This window comes from Ranitomeya imitator, chromosome 7 (assembly GCF_032444005.1).
Source record: "Ranitomeya imitator isolate aRanImi1 chromosome 7, aRanImi1.pri, whole genome shotgun sequence".
Taxonomy (NCBI): Eukaryota; Metazoa; Chordata; class Amphibia; order Anura; family Dendrobatidae; genus Ranitomeya; species Ranitomeya imitator.
Genome location: NC_091288.1, coordinates 40,310,027 through 40,328,292, shown reverse-complemented (window position 1 = coordinate 40,328,292; position 18,266 = coordinate 40,310,027). Strand labels below are relative to the sequence as shown.

Genomic DNA, 18,266 nt, shown 5'->3' with positions numbered 1-18,266 from the left:
TAGATTTTTTTTTCTTTTTCAAAAACAGTGCAACACTTTTTCATAGGCAGATTTATATGAAACTGAACTGCAATCCCAGGCACAGCCTGAGAAAAAGAGTGGAGCTGTTTTTGGTTAAAATGCAGATTTTTTTTTCCTGATTAAACCTCCTAAGGGTATGTTCACACGTTCAGGATTTCCATCCTTTTTTTTTCAGGACAGTTTTTTTAAAAACTGCAGCTCTTGGCAGAAAACGCAGGTCCTTTTTTTGGTCCTTTTTTGATGCGTTTTTTATGCGTTTTTTGAGGCGTTTTTTGATCCTTTTTTTTATGCAGTTTTCTATGCAGAGACTGTGTGTTTCCTGGGAAGCTTTTTAGGGCTAAAATGGCTGAAAATACCCTAACCCTACCCCTAACCCTACCCCTAACCCTACCCCTAACCCTAACCCTACCCCTAACCCTACCCCTAACCCTACCCCTACCCCTACCCCTAACCCTACCCCTAACCCTAACCCTACCCCTAACCCTACCCCTAACCCTACCCCTAACCCTACCCCTAACCCTAACCCTACCCCTATTCTAACCTTAGTGAAAAAAAAAAAAAAAAATTCTTAATTTTTTTATTGTCCCTACCAATGGGGGTGACAAAGTGGGGGGGGTGTCATTTACTATTTTTTTACTTTGATCACTGAGATAGGTTATATCTCAGTGATCAAAATGCACTTTGGAGCGAATCTGCCGGCCGGCAGATTCGGCGGGCGCACTGCGCATGCGCCCGCCATTTTGCAAGATGGCGGCGCCCAGGGAGAAGACGGCCGGACGGACACCGGGACGCCGGGTAAGTATAAGGGGGGGAAATTAGGGCACGGGGGGCATCGGAGCACTGGGGGGGGCATCGGAGCACGGGGGGGGGCATCGGAGCACGTCGGGGCGGGATCGGAGCACGGGGGGGCAGCCACACTCCGCCCACGCACTTCCGCCCGCTCCCCCGCACTTCCTGCTGCAGCGGTTCTGCACATCAAATCGCAGTAAAACCCGCAGATATATTTTTGATCTGCGGGTTTTACTGCGATTTTGACCTCACAATGGAGGTCTATGGGTGCAGAACCGCTGCGGTTCAGGAAAAAGAATTGACATGCTCCTTCTTTTTTGCCGCAGCTATTCTGCGCGGCTTTTTACACGAAATTCCGGATCATGTGCACAGCAGTGACTGTTTTCCATAGGGTTACATTGTTATGTACCCTGCATGGAAAACAGCTGCGGAACCGCAGCGGCAATACCGCTGCGGTTCCGCAGTAAAAAACGCACTGTGTGAACATGGCCTTAGCCTTTCTAGTTAAGATGCAGAATTATCATTTTTTTCTTGTCTTATTTAGTTTCAAACCGTTGCAAAGATATCTGCTCCCATCTTTGCTTGTTGAGACCAGGTGGCTATACATGTTCCTGTCCGCAAGGGACGCGGTTCATGGAGGGCAGTACCAACGAGTGTGACGCAGGTATGTAAATAACTGTCGTTAAATGTCTGATATCATTATTGTTATAATAGTTATAAATATTATAAAATATTTGTGACTACGTGTGGCATTAGGACTGCATGTTAAATACAATGGAAGAACTAACGCTGAGCTTATAGAATACAGTTCCTGGTTGTAATTTTATACATTCTGTTTATTAAATAATATTACTGCTGGTTGCTAATTAATCATATGATTGGAAGAAGAGGAAATGTGACGGCACTGGCAAACCTGTTATTGGGAATCAAATTGCCTGCATGTCAAATTTATTTATGGTACTACCTATTCCCACCAGTAGGTGTCACTGCAACGGGGGAATTTTATAACTGAGTAAGTTATTATAAACTTTTCAAAACTCCTAAAATAAGTCAGTAAAACCTTTTCAAAACACATTCATTAAAATGGGTTGTCCAGGACTTACATATTCACGTTCTATCTTTTAAATAACTAAAATACATAGGTCATCAGTATCAGATCGATGGGGGTCTGACCGTCGGGAAACCTCCACAGCTCAGCTGTACACAGCTCCATACTACTTATAGTTGCCGTTTTCTGGTACTGCAGATCAGGTACTGAGCATGGCCACTAACTACACAGTGCCTGGCTTGGTGTACTATGTACATCCCACCAACTAAGTGGTGTCGATGTCGAAACCCCACTGATCTGGTGTTCATGACCTGTATTAAAGATAGCATATAAATCCCAGACAACTCATTTGATACTAATTTACATGTGTGTGTATATATATATATATATATATATATATATATATATATATATATATATATATATCCATGTATATACAGTGGGGCAAAAAAGTATTTAGTCAGTCAGCAATAGTGCAAGTTCCACCACTTAAAAAGATGAGAGGTGTCTGTAATTTACATCATAGGTAGACCTCAACTATGGGAGACAAACTGAGGAAAAAAAAATCCAGAAAATCACATTGTCTGTTTTTTTAACATTTTATTTGCATATTATGGTGGAAAATAAGTATTTGGTCAGAAACAAAATTTCATCTCAATACTTTGTAATATATCCTTTGTTGGCAATGACAGAGGTCAAACGTTTTCTGTAAGTCTTCACAAGGTTGCCACACACTGTTGTTGGTATGTTGGCCCATTCCTCCATGCAGATCTCCTCTAGAGCAGTGATGTTTTTGGCTTTTTGCTTGGCAACACGGACTTTCAACTCCCTCCAAAGGTTTTCTATAGGGTTTAGATCTGGAGACTGGCTAGGCCACTCCAGGACCTTGAAATGCTTCTTACGAAGCCACTCCTTCGTTGCCCTGGCGGTGTGCTTTGCATCATTGTCATGTTGAAAGACCCAGCCACGTTTCATCTTCAATGCCCTTGCTGATGGAAGGAGGTTTGCACTCAAAATCTCACGATACATGGCCCCATTCATTCTTTCACGTACCCAGATCAGTCGTCCTGGCCCCTTTGCAGAGAAACAGCCCCAAAGCATGATGTTTCCACCACCATGCTTTACAGTAGGTATGGTGTTTGATGGATGCAACTCAGTATTCTTTTTCCTCCAAACACGACAAGTTGTGTTTCTACCAAACAGTTCCAGTTTGGTTTCATCAGACCATAGGACATTCTCCCAAAACTCCTCTGGATCATCCAAATGCTCTCTAGCAAACTTCAGACGGGCCCGGACATGTACTGGCTTAAGCAGTGGGACACGTCTGGCACTGCAGGATCTGAGTCCATGGTGGCATAGTGTGTTACTTATGGTAGGCCTTGTTACATTGGTCCCAGCTCTCTGCAGTTCATTCACTAGGTCCCCCTGCGTGGTTCTGGGATATTTGCTCACCGTTCTTGTGATCATTCTGACCCCACGGGGTGGGATTTTGCGTGGAGCCCCAGATCGAGGGAGATTATCAGTGGTCTTGTATGTCTTCCATTTTCTAATTATTGCTCCCACTGTTGATTTCTTCACTCCAAGCTGGTTGGCTATTGCAGATTCAGTCTTCCCAGCCTGGTGCAGGGCTACAATTTTGTTTCTGGTGTCCTTTGACAGCTCTTTGGTCTTCACCATAGTGGAGTTTGGAGTCAGACTGTTTGAGGGTGTGCACAGGTGTCTTTTTATACTGATAACAAGTTTAAACAGGTGCCATTACTACAGGTAATGAGTGGAGGAAAGAGGAGACTCTTAAAGAAGAAGTTACAGGTCTGTGAGAGCCAGAAATCTTGATTGTTTGTTTCTGACCAAATACTTATTTTCCACCATAATATGCAAATAAAATGTTAAAAAAACAGACAATGTGATTTTCTGGATTTTTTTTTCTCAGTTTGTCTCCCATAGTTGAGGTCTACCTATGATGTAAATTACAGACGCCTCTCATCTTTTTAAGTGGCGGAACTTGCACTATTGCTGACTGACTAAATACTTTTTTGCCCCACTGTATATGTATCCATATAAATGGCCCACCGTGTGTGAGTATATATATATATATATATATATATATATACTGTATATATATACTAGATTGTGGCCCGATTCTAACGCATCAGGTATTCTAGAATATACATGTCCCCGTAGTATATGGACAATGATGATTCCAGAATTCGCGGCAGACTGTGTCCGTCGCTGATTGGTCGAGGCAACCTTTATGACATCATCGTCGCCATGGCAACCATTATGACATCTACGTCGATACTGTGCCCGTCGCTGATTGGTCGAGGCCTGGCGGCCTCGACCAATCAGAGACGCGGGAAGTCTACGTCCTTTATGACATCATCGTCGCTGTGCCCGTCGCTGATTGGTCGAGGCCTGGCGGCCTCGACCAATCAGAGACGCGGGATTTCCAGGACAGACAGACAGACAGATACAAAGACAGACAGACAGACGGAAAAACCCTTAGGCAATTAGATATATATATATATATATATATATAATATATAATTGCCTAGAATACTACTTCCTGCAATTTGTGCCAACTTCCTGTCCGGAGCTAATGTCCGGAGCTAATGTCCGGAGATAAGTGACGTCAACAGTGTCCAGTGTCTGATTGGTTGCCGCCTGCTGCGAGCGACCAATCAGAAACGTGCCGTACTGTGACACACTCCGCCCGCCATTTTGGTGTGATTTTTGAATTTTTACCTCACAGCAAGTTTCTACTGCGTGGAGGCGGGCCCAGTGACGTTGCTCTTCAAGCTCCTGCCGAATTTCGTCAAAAAAATGATAATACCATTTACCAAAACTATATATATTTAGTTGTGAAGTGGTTCAGTGACATTTTCACACCAATTTTGAACTTTTGTTTGGTGTTTTCTCCATATACTGCCTATTATTTTTGTTCTTTCTTACTATTATTTATTAATTGTATTATTCTTACATTTGAATAAATAAAGTATATATGGATTCTAGACTCCCGATTCTTTAGAATCGGGCTGCCATCTAGTATATATATATATATATATATATATACATAGAAATATTTTTTTTTTACTTTTTTTTCTTTGCCTCAGGGGGGACATCACAGTAAAGTGACAGATCGCTGATCTGACACTTTGCTGTGCACTGTGTCAGATCAGCGATCTGACGTGCACTCCTGGAGGTTTCCCGGCGCCTGCCCTGAGCAGGCGCTGTGAAGCCACCTCCCTGCAGGACCCGGATGCAGCCCCGCTGCCATTTTGGATCCAGGGCCTGCAGGAAGAAGAAGGTAGGAGACCCTCGGAGCAACGCGATCGCATCGCGTTGCTCCAAGGGTCTCAGGGAAGCCCGCAGGGAGCCCCCTCCCTGCGCGATGCTTCCCTATACCGCCGGAACGCTGCGATCATGTTTGATCGCAGTGTGCCGGGAGTTAATGTGCCGGGGGCGGTCCGTGACCGCTCCTGGCACATAGTGCCAGATGTCAGCTGCAATAGTCAGCTGACACCCGGCTGGGGGAGCGCGGCCGATCGTTATGACGTACTATCCCGTCGGTGGTCATACGGGCCCACCCCATCTCGATGGGATAGTATGTCTAATGTCAGAACGTTGTTAAGTATATAATTCCACATGTGTTAATTCATAGTTTTGATGCCTTCACTGTGAATGTACAATTTTCATAGTCATGAAAATACGGAAAAATCTTTAAATGAGAAGGTGTGTCCAAACTTTTTGTCTGTACTGTGTGTATATATATATATAAATATATACATATATATATATATATATATATATATATACTCTGCTCAAAAAAATAAGGGAAACACTAAAATACCACATCCTAGATATCTCTGAAAAAAATATTTCAGTTGCACATTTTTATTCATTGCACAGTGGAATGTGTTCAGAACAATAAAACATAACAACTATCAATGTAACTCAAAATGAATATCCCATGGAGGTCTGGATTTGGAATGATACTCAAAATCAAAGAGGAAAATCAAATCACAGGCTGATCCAACTTCAGTGGAAATGCCTTATGACAAGGAAAAGATGCTCAGTATTGTGTGTGGCCTCCACATGCCTGTATGACCTCCCTACTGTACAAAGCCTTTGCATGCTCCTGATGAGGTGGCGGATGGTCTCCTGAGGGATCTCCTCCCAGACCAGACCTGGACTAAATCATCCGCCAACTCTCCACATGGCTTCTTCACTTTCTCTCTGCTGACATCCCCACCATCATCTTGGGTGACTTTAATATCCCTACTGACACCCGACAGCCAGCAGCCTCCAAACTCGTGGCCCTTACTTCCTCCTTTGGACTCACCCAGTGGTCCTCCACAGCCACCCACACAAGCTACATTTGCCTTCAAATTAGCCCTCACCTCTGCTAAACAGACCTATTTCACAAATCTTGTATCTTCATTATCCTACAACCCAAAACAACTGTTCAGCACATTCAACTCTCTCCTCTGCCCACCACTGCCACCCCTAACTCCCCTCATCTCTTCCAAATAGAATGTAAGTCCGCAAGGACAGGGTCCTCTCCCCTCTGTACCAGTCTGTCACTGTAAATTTGTTTACTGTAAACGATATCTATAACTCTGTACGTAACCCCATTCTCATGTACAGCACCATGGAATTAATGGTGCTATATAAATATACTATAATAATAATAAGTCCAGGACAGTCTGTGGTGCAACGTGATGTTGGTGGATGGAGCGAGACATGATGTCCCAGATGTGCTCATTCGGATTCAGGTCTGGGGAACGGGCGGGCCACTCCATAGCTTCAATACCTTCATCTTGCAGGAACTGCTGACACACTCCAGCCACATGAGATCTGGCATTGTCCTGCATTAGGAGGAACCCAGGACCAACCGCACCAGCATATGGTCTCACAAGGGGTCTGAGGATCTCATCTCAATACCTAATGGCAGTCAGGCTACCTCTGGCGAGCACATGGAGGGCTGTGCAGCCCTTCAAAGAAATGCGACCCCACACCATTACTGACCCACTGCCAAACCGGTCATGCTGAAGGATGTTGCAGGCAGCAGATCGCTCTCCACGGCATCTCCAGACTCTGTCACATCTGTCACATGTGCTCTGTGTGAACCTGCTGTCATCTGTGAAGAGGACAGGGCACCAGTGGCGAATTTGCCAATCCTGGTTTTCTGTGGCAAATGCCAAGCATCCTGCATGGTGTAGGGCTGTGAGCACAACCCCCATCTGTGGATGTCGGGCACTCAGACCATCCTCATGGAGTTGATTTCTAACCGTTTGTGCAGACACATGCACATTTGTGGCCTGCTGGAAGACATTTTGCAGGGCTCTGCCAGCTCTCCTCCTGTTCCTCCTTGCACAAAGGTGGAGGTAGTGGTCCTGCTGCTGGGTTGTTGCCCTCCTACGGCCCCCTCCACGTCTCCTGGTGTACTGGCCTGTCTCATTGTAGCTCCTCCATCCTCTGTACACTATGCTGACAGAAACAGCAATCCTTCTTGCCACAGCTCTTATTGATGTGCCATCCTGGATGACCTGCACTACCTGAGCTACTTGTTTTGGTGTAGAGTCCATTTCATGCTACTACGAGTGTGAAAGCACAACCGACATTCAAAAGTGACCAAAACATCAGCCAGAAAGCATTGGTACTGATGTTTGGCCTGCGGTCCCCACCTGCAGAACCACTCCTTCATTAAGGGTGTCTTGATAATTGCCAATAATTCCCGTCTGTTGTCTATTCCATTTGCACAACAGCATGTGAAATTGATTGTCAAACAGTGTTTTTTCCTAAGTGAACAGTTTGATTTCACAGAAGTTTGATTTGCTTGGAGTTATATTCTGTTGTTTAAGTGTTCCCTTTATTTTTTGAGCAGTGTATATATATATAATATTGATGCGTTACACCACTATTTGTTACATTTGTGTATGTGACCTGCATTGCTAATGCTAAAGTAACACTAACAAGAACAGGTTTATGAGACCCGCACACACTTGACTTATCACTAATTGTTATCCTCATTCTCACAAAACAGGCGTATAATAATATTCTATAATATATCTATGCTTTCCCTTCGTTTATAACATTCAGGTTTGTATTATAAATTGTATCTGGACGACAACGTGCTTTATGCTAATGGTAAAAGTCCCCACCGTCACATGCACAATAGTTATCCCTTTGCCTGCAGCTGATGTATAATAATTGCATGTACTGCTCACTAACATGCATGGCTTTCCATTTCTTAGCTATTGAACCCCCTCCAACCATGCCACCAGCATGCAGATGTATGCATGGAGGAACATGCTATTATGATGAAATGGGCCTTCCAAAATGCAAGTAAGTTTTGTCTGATGCCGAGATAAAAGTGTTGAAGAATTTTTACTGTTCTCTTAAACCTCTCCTTACTTTACTTTATGATCATGATGATTTTTGGGACTATTGAGGTGGACAGAAAATACGGTCGTCTGCACCTGCACTAAAGAAAACTAGACAGTTACCTAGGGGTCCTGATTCCTAGGGGCCCTGATTATTATTAACTGTGGGAACCACAGGAATTAATTAAAACCATGCAGTATTAGTTAGTGGTATTTTAAAAAAATATTAAAAAATGACTTTTAGCATATTTTGAGCACTACATGGCAATATTTTGTGGCCTATATTATGTGCAACATTCAAGTCATAACATGGTATCTACCTAGATTATTACATACATCGAAATGTGAAATTTTGTAATGTTTCTGAACAACATTCATTAAATATTCTTACTATATAAATATATTTATATTTTCTGTACAATATGTCAAATATAAATCTATACTTTCTTCCAGGTGTGCCGCTGGCTATTCTGGTAGCTATTGCAATATGGCATATACTGCTGGTATTCCTCCAGGAACTGGTATGTTTGATCTTTATCATGTATCCAAGTGTATTTTATATCATTTTTCCCTAAATACAGAAAAAACACGGACAATTTCTTTTTTAGCGGCGGTCGCTGTGCTCCTCACTGTGATTTTGGTCATTATTATCTGCGCCTTGGTGGTCGGAGGCCTCTTTAATTACAGACGGACAGGAAAACTTTTACCGGCTCTTCCTAAGTTCCCGAGGTTAGTGCAATTTACGACACCAAAGATTACAAGAGAAAATATATTTTTATGTTATAAGATACAAACAGTTGTCATGAAAACTGAAGATTGTTTTCTGATGTTATAGCTTAAGTGCGCTGGTGAAATCAACAGAGAATAGCAATGGAGTAACGTTCCGGTCGGGAGCGGATGTCAGCATGGATATTGGGGTGTCTGGATTTGGCGCAGACTCTTCTATAGACCGAGCAATGCAAATGGTAATGGAAATAATTGCCCTGCGGACAGATTTTTATTTTAGGTGATTTTGCTGTTTTACTTCTCACACTGTAGTGATGACATATTTACTATTGTGTTTTTTAGAATGAAACCTTCACCCTGGAAGCTGGGAAAGAGCCAATTACATACGAGAATCCCATGTACTCACACGCCGGGGAGAGTGGTGTCAGTGTGGTGAATATAAGCCAGCCGCCAGATGTAAGATGCCCGGTGTATACGGGAAGCCAGTGGATTGATGGGAATCTAGACACAACATTTTTTAGGGAGGATATATATATATATATTCATTGAAAACTAGATGGTGGTATATTGCCCAGCCACATAGTATATTGCCCAGCCACGTAGTATACAGCACAGAGCCTCGTAGTATATTGGCCAGTCACGTAGTATATTGGCCAGTCACGTAGTATGCACCATATCCCTGTTAAAAAAAGAAATAAAATAAAAAATAGTTACAAGTCAATCGTAAAGAAAAAAAAGCTGACAGCACCACCGCTCAAAGGAAACAGCATGCGCCTGCTCACCTGTGATGGGAGTCTTGACCGCTGGATCTGAGGTGCTCTAGCCACAAAAACAAGTCCAAGTCCAATCGAAGAAAGAAAGAAGGAGAGGCAGCACTCACCGATCCATGACGAGAGGTAACTTTTATTAATTAAAAGCCATCAGCCTGGGGTACAAAACATGCAGTGCGGCAAGCCTGCATGTTTTGTACCCCCGGCTGATGGCTTTTAATTAATGAAAGTTACCTCTCGTCATGGATCGGTGAGTGCCGCCTCTCCTTCTTTCTTTCTTCGATTGGACTTAAAAAATAGTTACATACTCACCTTCCGGTGCCCCCGGATCGAAGCGGCCGGTTACCGATGCTCCTCACGCGCTGCGGTCTGAAGAGTGCATTGCGGTCTCGTGAGATGATGATGTAGCGGTCTCGCGAGAACGCACGTCATCATCTCGCGAGACCGCAATGCATGGAGCGGTCACCGGGCCTCGCGAGGAGCATCGGTAACCGGCCGCTTTGATCCGGGGGCTCCGGAAGGTGAGTATGTAACTATTTTTTTTAATTATTTTTAACATTTGATCTTTCTACTATTCTTGCTGCATAGGCAGCATGAATAGTAAAAAGTTGGTCACACAGAAAGACAGACAGACAGAAGGATACAGAGACGGAAGTGACCTTTAGACAATTATATAGTAGACATATAGTTTAAAAATTGAATGGAAGAGGACATCCTATTAGTCTCATTTTTTTTAACCATAGCATTGAGCGACTACAAAAGGTGTCTTTTTCTGGAGAATCCAGCTAATTTGTTATTTCACACACAATCTATTCCTTACAATAGGGAATGTGTATTATTTCACTATCCTGAGGGGGCGGTTTAGAGAAACTAGACACCTACTGCTGGATTCTCCCACAAATGGTTGCTAAAGGACTTAGCAGATCAGATCAGCTTAGCATTGGAGGACACTTCTAACAAAATGATTCTTCAAAGTGGACCACCTCTAGTCTTTACATGATCATAGAGCTATATTTCAGTATTCATGATGATTAGAAATGTGCAACATGCAAAATAGCTTTGTTCAGGAAGGAAAGAAAACGAGTTTGACACTCTGAAACAGCTGTCCGTAGTGTTAACTGCATGTTCTTTACATGCGGTATTGCCAATAATACTACATATTCAGGGGGACTCTTTAAGAAGATACACTCTCCCCCAAAAGTGTGAAACTAGCAAATTATCTCTCTCCTAGAAAGAAAGAAAACTATTCTGATGTTGCTGCCTATACCCTGAAACAGCTGCCTGTAGATGAGTGTTTGGTTCGTTAATTTGCAGTTTTTTTATGTGGGCTATCACCAATAAGAATCCGTGTTCAGCAGGTCTTCGGAGATACACTTCACCAAACATGTGAAACTTGCTAATCCAGTCTATCCCAGTAAGAAAGAAAACTATACTGATAATGCCCCCTATTCCCTGAAGCCGCTGCCAGTATAGAAGCTATTGGCTTGGCTAATTTGCGAATGGGGCATTGTCAATAAGACTCCAGATTCAGATGGTTTCCTTAAGGAGCCACATTCTCCTCTAAAAATGTTCAAATGATTACAAAAGGGACAAGGATGGCAGCGAAAGGTTGTCTGAATTCACAATGCAATGATTTGGGTGTAGTAAGATCCTAAAAAAAAAACATTTAATCAACTTTCTCATCTGTTCTGAGGATTGACATAACTCATATGGTGTTAGAGGTGATAAGATTTACCCCTCAGTCAACAACAGCTGTTGGGTGAGAGTCAGGAGACCCTCGCACTCATTAGACTGTTTGCTCATCCCACCAATATCGGTGGTTTGGCCAACATTAGCAGGATCAGGCATGCCAGATTTCCGAAGGTTGAAATTTTTGTTTTCCAGGCATTAACCCGCCGCTAGAGGAGATTAGCAGTAGCTCATATAAAGAATTTAAAACTTGACCAAGTGTTCCTGTGTATAGGGGACTTGAGAGAAAAGGCATTGTGTAATGGGGGGCTCAACTTTCCTTTTACTTTTTCTTTCCAGGTGACTGAAGTGAGCATCGGGCAAAAAACAGATAATTTTGAAAACCCGCTGTATTCTGGTGATACCCCGCAGACTTCAGCGGGCACAGAACCGGTTCAGATCGAGGTATGCTACAATTCTTTCCATTTAGACCATGAAACAAGAAAACGTAACTCGGTAGAAAAGAAAGTTATCCCGATTTAACAACCCATTCTCAAAATGAAGTCATCCCAATTGGTGCCCTGTGGGTGAGGGGTATGTGGTGATGGACTTTGTGTTGGAGTTGAGTGGTGGGCTATTAGAGTTTCCATCATTTTCTTCTTGAAAGAGATGTATACCTCCTATTCACACACAGCATGTACATCATATCATTGGGAGGAGAGGCAAAGAGAGACTGGGTACACAGCCAAGTCTGCCCCTATGAAACAATGATGCCCAAGGGTTCACCTTTTTTTATATTCGAGGATGGGCTCCTGCAGCAACATTTGTGATGCCAAGACAGTAGCCCTGGATGCAATATCCAATAAACCTAGTGCTTCTCTCAGTATTAGGCCACGTTCACACGTTCAGTATTTGGTCAGAATTTTACATCAGTATTTGTAAGCGAAAACCAGGAGTGGAACAAATAGAGGGAAAAGTATAATAGAAACATATGCACCACTTCTGTATTTATCACCCACTCCTAGTTTTGGCTGACAAATACTGAGGTAAAATACTGATCAAATACTGAACGTGTGAATGTGGCCTTAGAGATGGGTGGATTTATTGGCATGTAATTGAATTCTACTTGAATTTTGCAAAAATCTGGATTCTGTAGAATATGGATTTTTTGTCATTCGTTCCATGCGAATCCAGCAAAATGGTGGTCAGCTGCGGCCACCATCTTTCTGAACATTAGAGAGTAGCAAAATGTTAAATAGAAAAAATACCCACACTCATCTCACTGCTTCGAAAGCCCCTGCTGCTCCCTGCCTACTGTCCAGTCATATACGCCTATGTCGCATCATATCTTCGGCCCGATCTTTGCTCTAAGGTGGGACTTCCATCCACAAGCAGGTCCTGTAGTTCACTGCGCATGCTCCGCGGATCTACTCGTGGGCAGTCCTGGCCTAGATTTAACATCGGGCCAGAGATACAATGGAAGCACGGATGACTTGACAGCAGACAGGGAGCAGCCGGAGCGGCCAGAGCGGTGAGCGGTAAGGTGCAAGGATTTTTTTTTTATTTTCTCACCTTACATTTATTATGCTCTGGGACCTGTCGAGACCCTAGAATATAATAAAGGACATTTAAATAGCAGAGAATAACTTCTCTGCTAATCGAATTTCCCGAGACTAGCCACATGAACAGCAAAATCTAATTTTTGCTCATCGCTTAACAGTATTGAACAAATAAATATCCTATATTTCCAACACGAATGCAATTCCTCTGCTGGCATCAGGTCTACCTATATTGGATGTTAAATGAAGGTCTACACCACATAAGTCGCACTCAATTTTAAAACCACTTGTGTCAGAGGATAGTATTGTTACTGCAAATGTTTCTGTCCGCCGGTGCACAATTGACACTGTATTCATCTCGTGTTTCTCAGCAGGAATCAAAGTGGAGCATCTTTAAACGGAAGATTAAACAGAGCACAAACTTTGAAAATCCAATCTATGCGGAGGTGAGTAAAGGTGTCCCGAGAACAGGACCAAGATAAATAGAAAAGCCAGGATTTATTTATAGGGATAAAATAGATCTTTCCCAAAAGCCACAACTGAGGAACCAAGCAATTCTAGGTGGTTTATACTGAATGCTAGAAATCTCATACAGTGGGGCAAAAAAGTATTTAGTCAGTCAGCAATAGTGCAAGTTCCACCACTTAAAAAGATGAGAGGCGTCTGTAATTTACATCATAGGTAGACCTCAACTATGGGAGACAAACTGAGAAAAAAAATCCAGAAAATCACATTGTCTGTTTTTTTAACAATTTATTTGCATATTATGGTGGAAAATAAGTATTTGGTCAGAAACAAAATTTCATCTCAATACTTTGTAATATATCCTTTGTTGGCAATGACAGAGGTCAAACGTTTTCTGTAAGTCTTCACAAGGTTGCCACACACTGTTGTTGGTATGATGGCCCATTCCTCCATGCAGATCTCCTCTAGAGCAGTGATGTTTTTGGCTTTTCGCTTGGCAACACGGACTTTCAACTCCCTCCAAAGGTTTTCTATAGGGTTGAGACCTGGAGACTGGCTAGGCCACTCCAGGACCTTGAAATGCTTCTTACGAAGCCACTCCTTCGTTGCCCTGGCGGTGTGCTTTGGATCATTGTCATGTTGAAAGACCCAGCCACGTTTCATCTTCAATGCCCTTGCTGATGGAAGGAGGTTTGCACTCAAAATCTCACGATACATGGCCCCATTCATTCTTTCATGTACCCGGATCAGTCGTCCTGGCCCCTTTGCAGAGAAACAGCCCCAAAGCATGATGTTTCCACCACCATGCTTTACAGTAGGTATGGTGTTTGATGGATGCAACTCAGTATTCTTTTTCCTCCAAACACGACAAGTTGTGTTTCTACCAAACAGTTCCAGTTTGGTTTCATCAGACCATAGGACATTCTCCCAAAACTCCTCTGGATCATCCAAATGCTCTCTAGCAAACTTCAGACGGGCCCGGACATGTACTGGCTTAAGCAGTGGGACACGTCTGGCACTGCAGGATCTGAGTCCATGGTGGCGTAGTGTGTTACTTATGGTAGGCCTTGTTACATTGGTCCCAGCTCTCTGCAGTTCATTCACTAGGTCCCCCTGCTTGGTTCTGGGATTTTTGCTCACCGTTCTTGTGATCATTCTGACCCCACGGGGTGGGATTTTGCGTGGAGCCCCAGATCGAGGGAGATTATCAGTGGTCTTGTATGTCTTCCATTTTCTAATTATTGCTCCCACTGTTGATTTCTTCACTCCAAGCTGGTTGGCTATTGCAGATTCAGTCTTCCCAGCCTGGTGCAGGGCTACAATTTTGTTTCTGGTGTCCTTTGACAGCTCTTTGGTCTTCACCATAGTGGAGATTGGAGTCAGACTGTTTGAGGGTGTGCACAGGTGTCTTTTTATACTGATAACAAGTTTAAACAGGTGCCATTACTACAGGTAATGAGTGGAGGAAAGAGGAGACTCTTAAAGAAGAAGTTACAGGTCTGTGAGAGCCAGAAATCTTGATTGTTTGTTTCTGACCAAATACTTATTTTCCACCATAATATGCAAATAAAATGTTAAAAAAACAGACAATGTGATTTTCTGGATTTTTTTTTCTCAGTTTGTCTCCCATAGTTGAGGTCTATCTATGATGTAAATTACAGACACCTCTCATCTTTTTAAGTGGTGGAACTTGCACTATTGCTGACTGACTAAATACTTTTTTGCCCCACTGTATGTTATATCTGTTATCTATGGAGGGGAACCTAAACCTGCTTCCATCTATAAGTGCAAGAAACAATGACACAGAGCAGGGGCCGACATTGATGTAACCTGTGCAGGCGCACAGGGGCGTAAGACGCCAGGAGGCATCATGATGAGCTCTTGGACTGTAAAGGGCCCTTATATTGTTCTTGCACAGGGGCCCTCTCACCTCTGTGTCCGCCAGTCCTGACAAGTCGTAGAGAATGATATTAATGTTATTTTCATACTTAAAATGTTGCTCTTTGGTGACACATAGTAAGGGCTAGTGATGAGCGAATATACTCGTTGCTCGGGTTTTCCCGAGCACGCTGGGGTGACATCCCAGTATTTGTTAGTGTTCGGAGATTTAGTTTTCATCGCCTCAGCTGAATGATTTACAGCTAATAGCCAGGCTGAGTACATGTGGGGGTTGCCTGATTGCTAGGGAATCCTCACATGTAATCAAGCTGGCTGATAGCTGTAAATCATTCAGCTGCCACGATGAAAACTTAATCTCCGAACACTAACAAATACTCGGAGACCACCCGACCGAGCTTGGGAAAACCCAAGCAACGAGTATATTCGCTCCTCACTAGTAAGGGAGTGTTCACACATTGCGTTTTTCACACATCCTTTTACAGTACCAGCAAATTGAACAAGATTTCAGAAACCTCATGCATATGCTGCTTATTTTTTTTCCTACAAATTTTAACAAAGCGTTTTTTCCAATACTGTAGCATGTCAATTTTTTCAGCATTTTCGAAGCGTTTTTCACCTATTCAGATGAATGGGAAAAAACTCAAAGTAAAAATGCAAGCAAACAATGAGGCAAAAATGGGGCAAAAACGTACGGAATTTATGCAGCATTTTACCTTCATCAACGTGTGCATTTACCCTAATACTTACATATTTGGGGGGAATCCAGCCCTGTGGCTGTCAGGAGTCAGGACGTGTTGGATCTATTTTGATGAATGAGTTAGATAATATCTATCTTCATCATTCCAGATGGAAAAAGACCAACAAAACGAAGCTGAGGAAGACCCGTCCCCGTTTACCTCTCCTCCTCCACTTCCAAAACCTTCTCAGAAAAAGGATCAGCAGCAGCACCTCTCCTTCTCCCCCACAGAGGACACTTTCATTGACACTGCCAATCTCGTGAAGGAAGACTCAGACGTATAACCAATACTTCTTCTAGGAATGGTCAGACACTCTTGCACACATTTTTGTATCGGTCAAGAACGTTCATGTTGTTAAAAAAAAAACCTTCTCTTTTTAGCCTTTAGGTGAAGAATTTTTGCCTTTTTTTTAATATGCCAATTGCTATTTTTATGAACAATTATCACCATGTACTATATGTATATCTTTGCACTGAGACTGACTGAAAATAATATAAATATTTTGTATATTTGTAAATTTTTGAAAGAAAAATTATTGCTGTCATTGATCTGTGAAAACTTTTGGAAAAGTCCAATGAAATTAAAGGCACAGTAATCACTTCTAATAGGTTAGACAGAGGAATGCATTAATATGTACAGGGAACCGCTGTTTTAACATCGACATTTTTATAATTGTACAGATGTTTATAAAAACTTCTATTAAGAAAACCACCTTTATAGAATTACATGAAGAATATATATATATATTTGTGTACTGGTTCAGTTGCATATATTTTCTGGTACCTGTTTGTAGGCGAGTTTTCTTTTTAGTCTACTTACTATGCAAAACTTGGAACAATCAGACTTCAATGAAAAAATAAAATTATTATTAATGATATATTGAAAAATGTATTGGATGTAGTTTTGTAATGAATTACCCATCTTATTGATTAATCAAGATCAAAGATCGCACTCAAAAATCATACAGAATGGATGCGGTTGATATCACACATTGTGGTCACTTGGCGGTAATCCGGACCAAGAACTGAGAATTATCATGGATTTCACATTTGGCTTTTGGCTGTGCTCTATGGCTGTGTCTCATGGAGGCAGACCACATGGCTGATATTAGGCCCAATGAGGGATGATTTTTAACCTTTTGGTTGGTCACATCCTCTTTTGCTAATGGGTCTGAGACATTTTTTGGGGAAGCAAAGATTAGACCTTTTTGTCCTGGATTGCAAAACACTTCACCATAAAGTCTGACTCCATTGTGATCTAAGGGTTTTCTACTTTCGAGCCTCATTGCCTCTTATGTGCTATGAAATATTTCTCTATCTAAGACCATTTGGAATATTTTTTAAACTATTTTTCAATATTAAAATTTTGGTGTGAAATTAACAATATAGAGTTGCAGTAGGGCCCCAAGAACCTCAACGTGCATCTTACCTAGTGGTGTGCATGATGCCTTGCTCCAAAATAATTTCCAATACCTTCAAAAATGTTCAACCTTTTGGTTCTGAACTTTTGACTCTCATCAGTTCAGGACTTTTTTAACCCTTTCCCCAAAGTTTTGATCTAGCAGGCTATGCAAAGATCGAAAGTCAATGACCTTCTTCATCTAAGATTAATGATAGTCAGTCTTGCTCCTGACTTTTGCCTAAGCTGCCACATCTGTATCTAGCCAGTGACAATAATCAAAGGTTTTGGCTCCCTGGGTTCCAGAAAAATTATGGTCAAGTAATACCTTCTAGGTTTTTAGGAGCAACACTGATAATGATGCTGCACCTGAAAAATCCAAGGTGACACTCAATGGGCAATGGTGAACATGTAGGGACATATAAAATAGGAAAGTACTGTGTTCAGTTGACCTAGCGTAATGGGTGGCCGAAATAGTTAATGGTGAAAGTGCATGATCAGTTCAAATGAGTTTCCTATCGCGAACAGATTATCAATGTCATCACTCTTGGGGTGAACTTTGCACATTCATACTACCTGATCTAGTGGCATCAATCAGGAGGCCCATAGGTAGCCTATACCCCAGGTCTAAACGTTTCTGCATATAGGTTATCTGTCCACTGCAAATGGCTCCCGTGAGACTGATAAAAACGGATATTAAATTTAATCTTATGGCCACTGTACACATTAGATGAACAGCCGAACCCGTCGGTATTGGAGGGCAACCATCTAATGTGTGTGGGGGCCTTCCTCCTTTTCACTGA

General features: G+C 42.3%; 1 protein-coding gene across 1 annotated transcript in view; it reads left to right on the top strand.

Annotated features, from left to right (window-relative positions):
- The window catches only part of LRP2 (LDL receptor related protein 2), a 240,036-nt gene extending 223,101 nt beyond the window's left edge, over positions 1-16,935 (top strand). Inside the window, exons 71-79 of the mRNA XM_069733090.1 lie at positions 1,355-1,474; positions 8,113-8,203; positions 8,695-8,762; positions 8,850-8,970; positions 9,077-9,206; positions 9,310-9,423; positions 11,766-11,870; positions 13,336-13,410; positions 16,175-16,935. Coding sequence (XP_069589191.1) covers positions 1,355-1,474; positions 8,113-8,203; positions 8,695-8,762; positions 8,850-8,970; positions 9,077-9,206; positions 9,310-9,423; positions 11,766-11,870; positions 13,336-13,410; positions 16,175-16,348 — 998 coding nt within the window. The 3' untranslated portion in view covers positions 16,349-16,935. The remainder of the gene's footprint in view (positions 1-1,354; positions 1,475-8,112; positions 8,204-8,694; positions 8,763-8,849; positions 8,971-9,076; positions 9,207-9,309; positions 9,424-11,765; positions 11,871-13,335; positions 13,411-16,174) is intronic.
- The last annotated feature ends 1,331 nt before the right edge of the window (positions 16,936-18,266 follow it).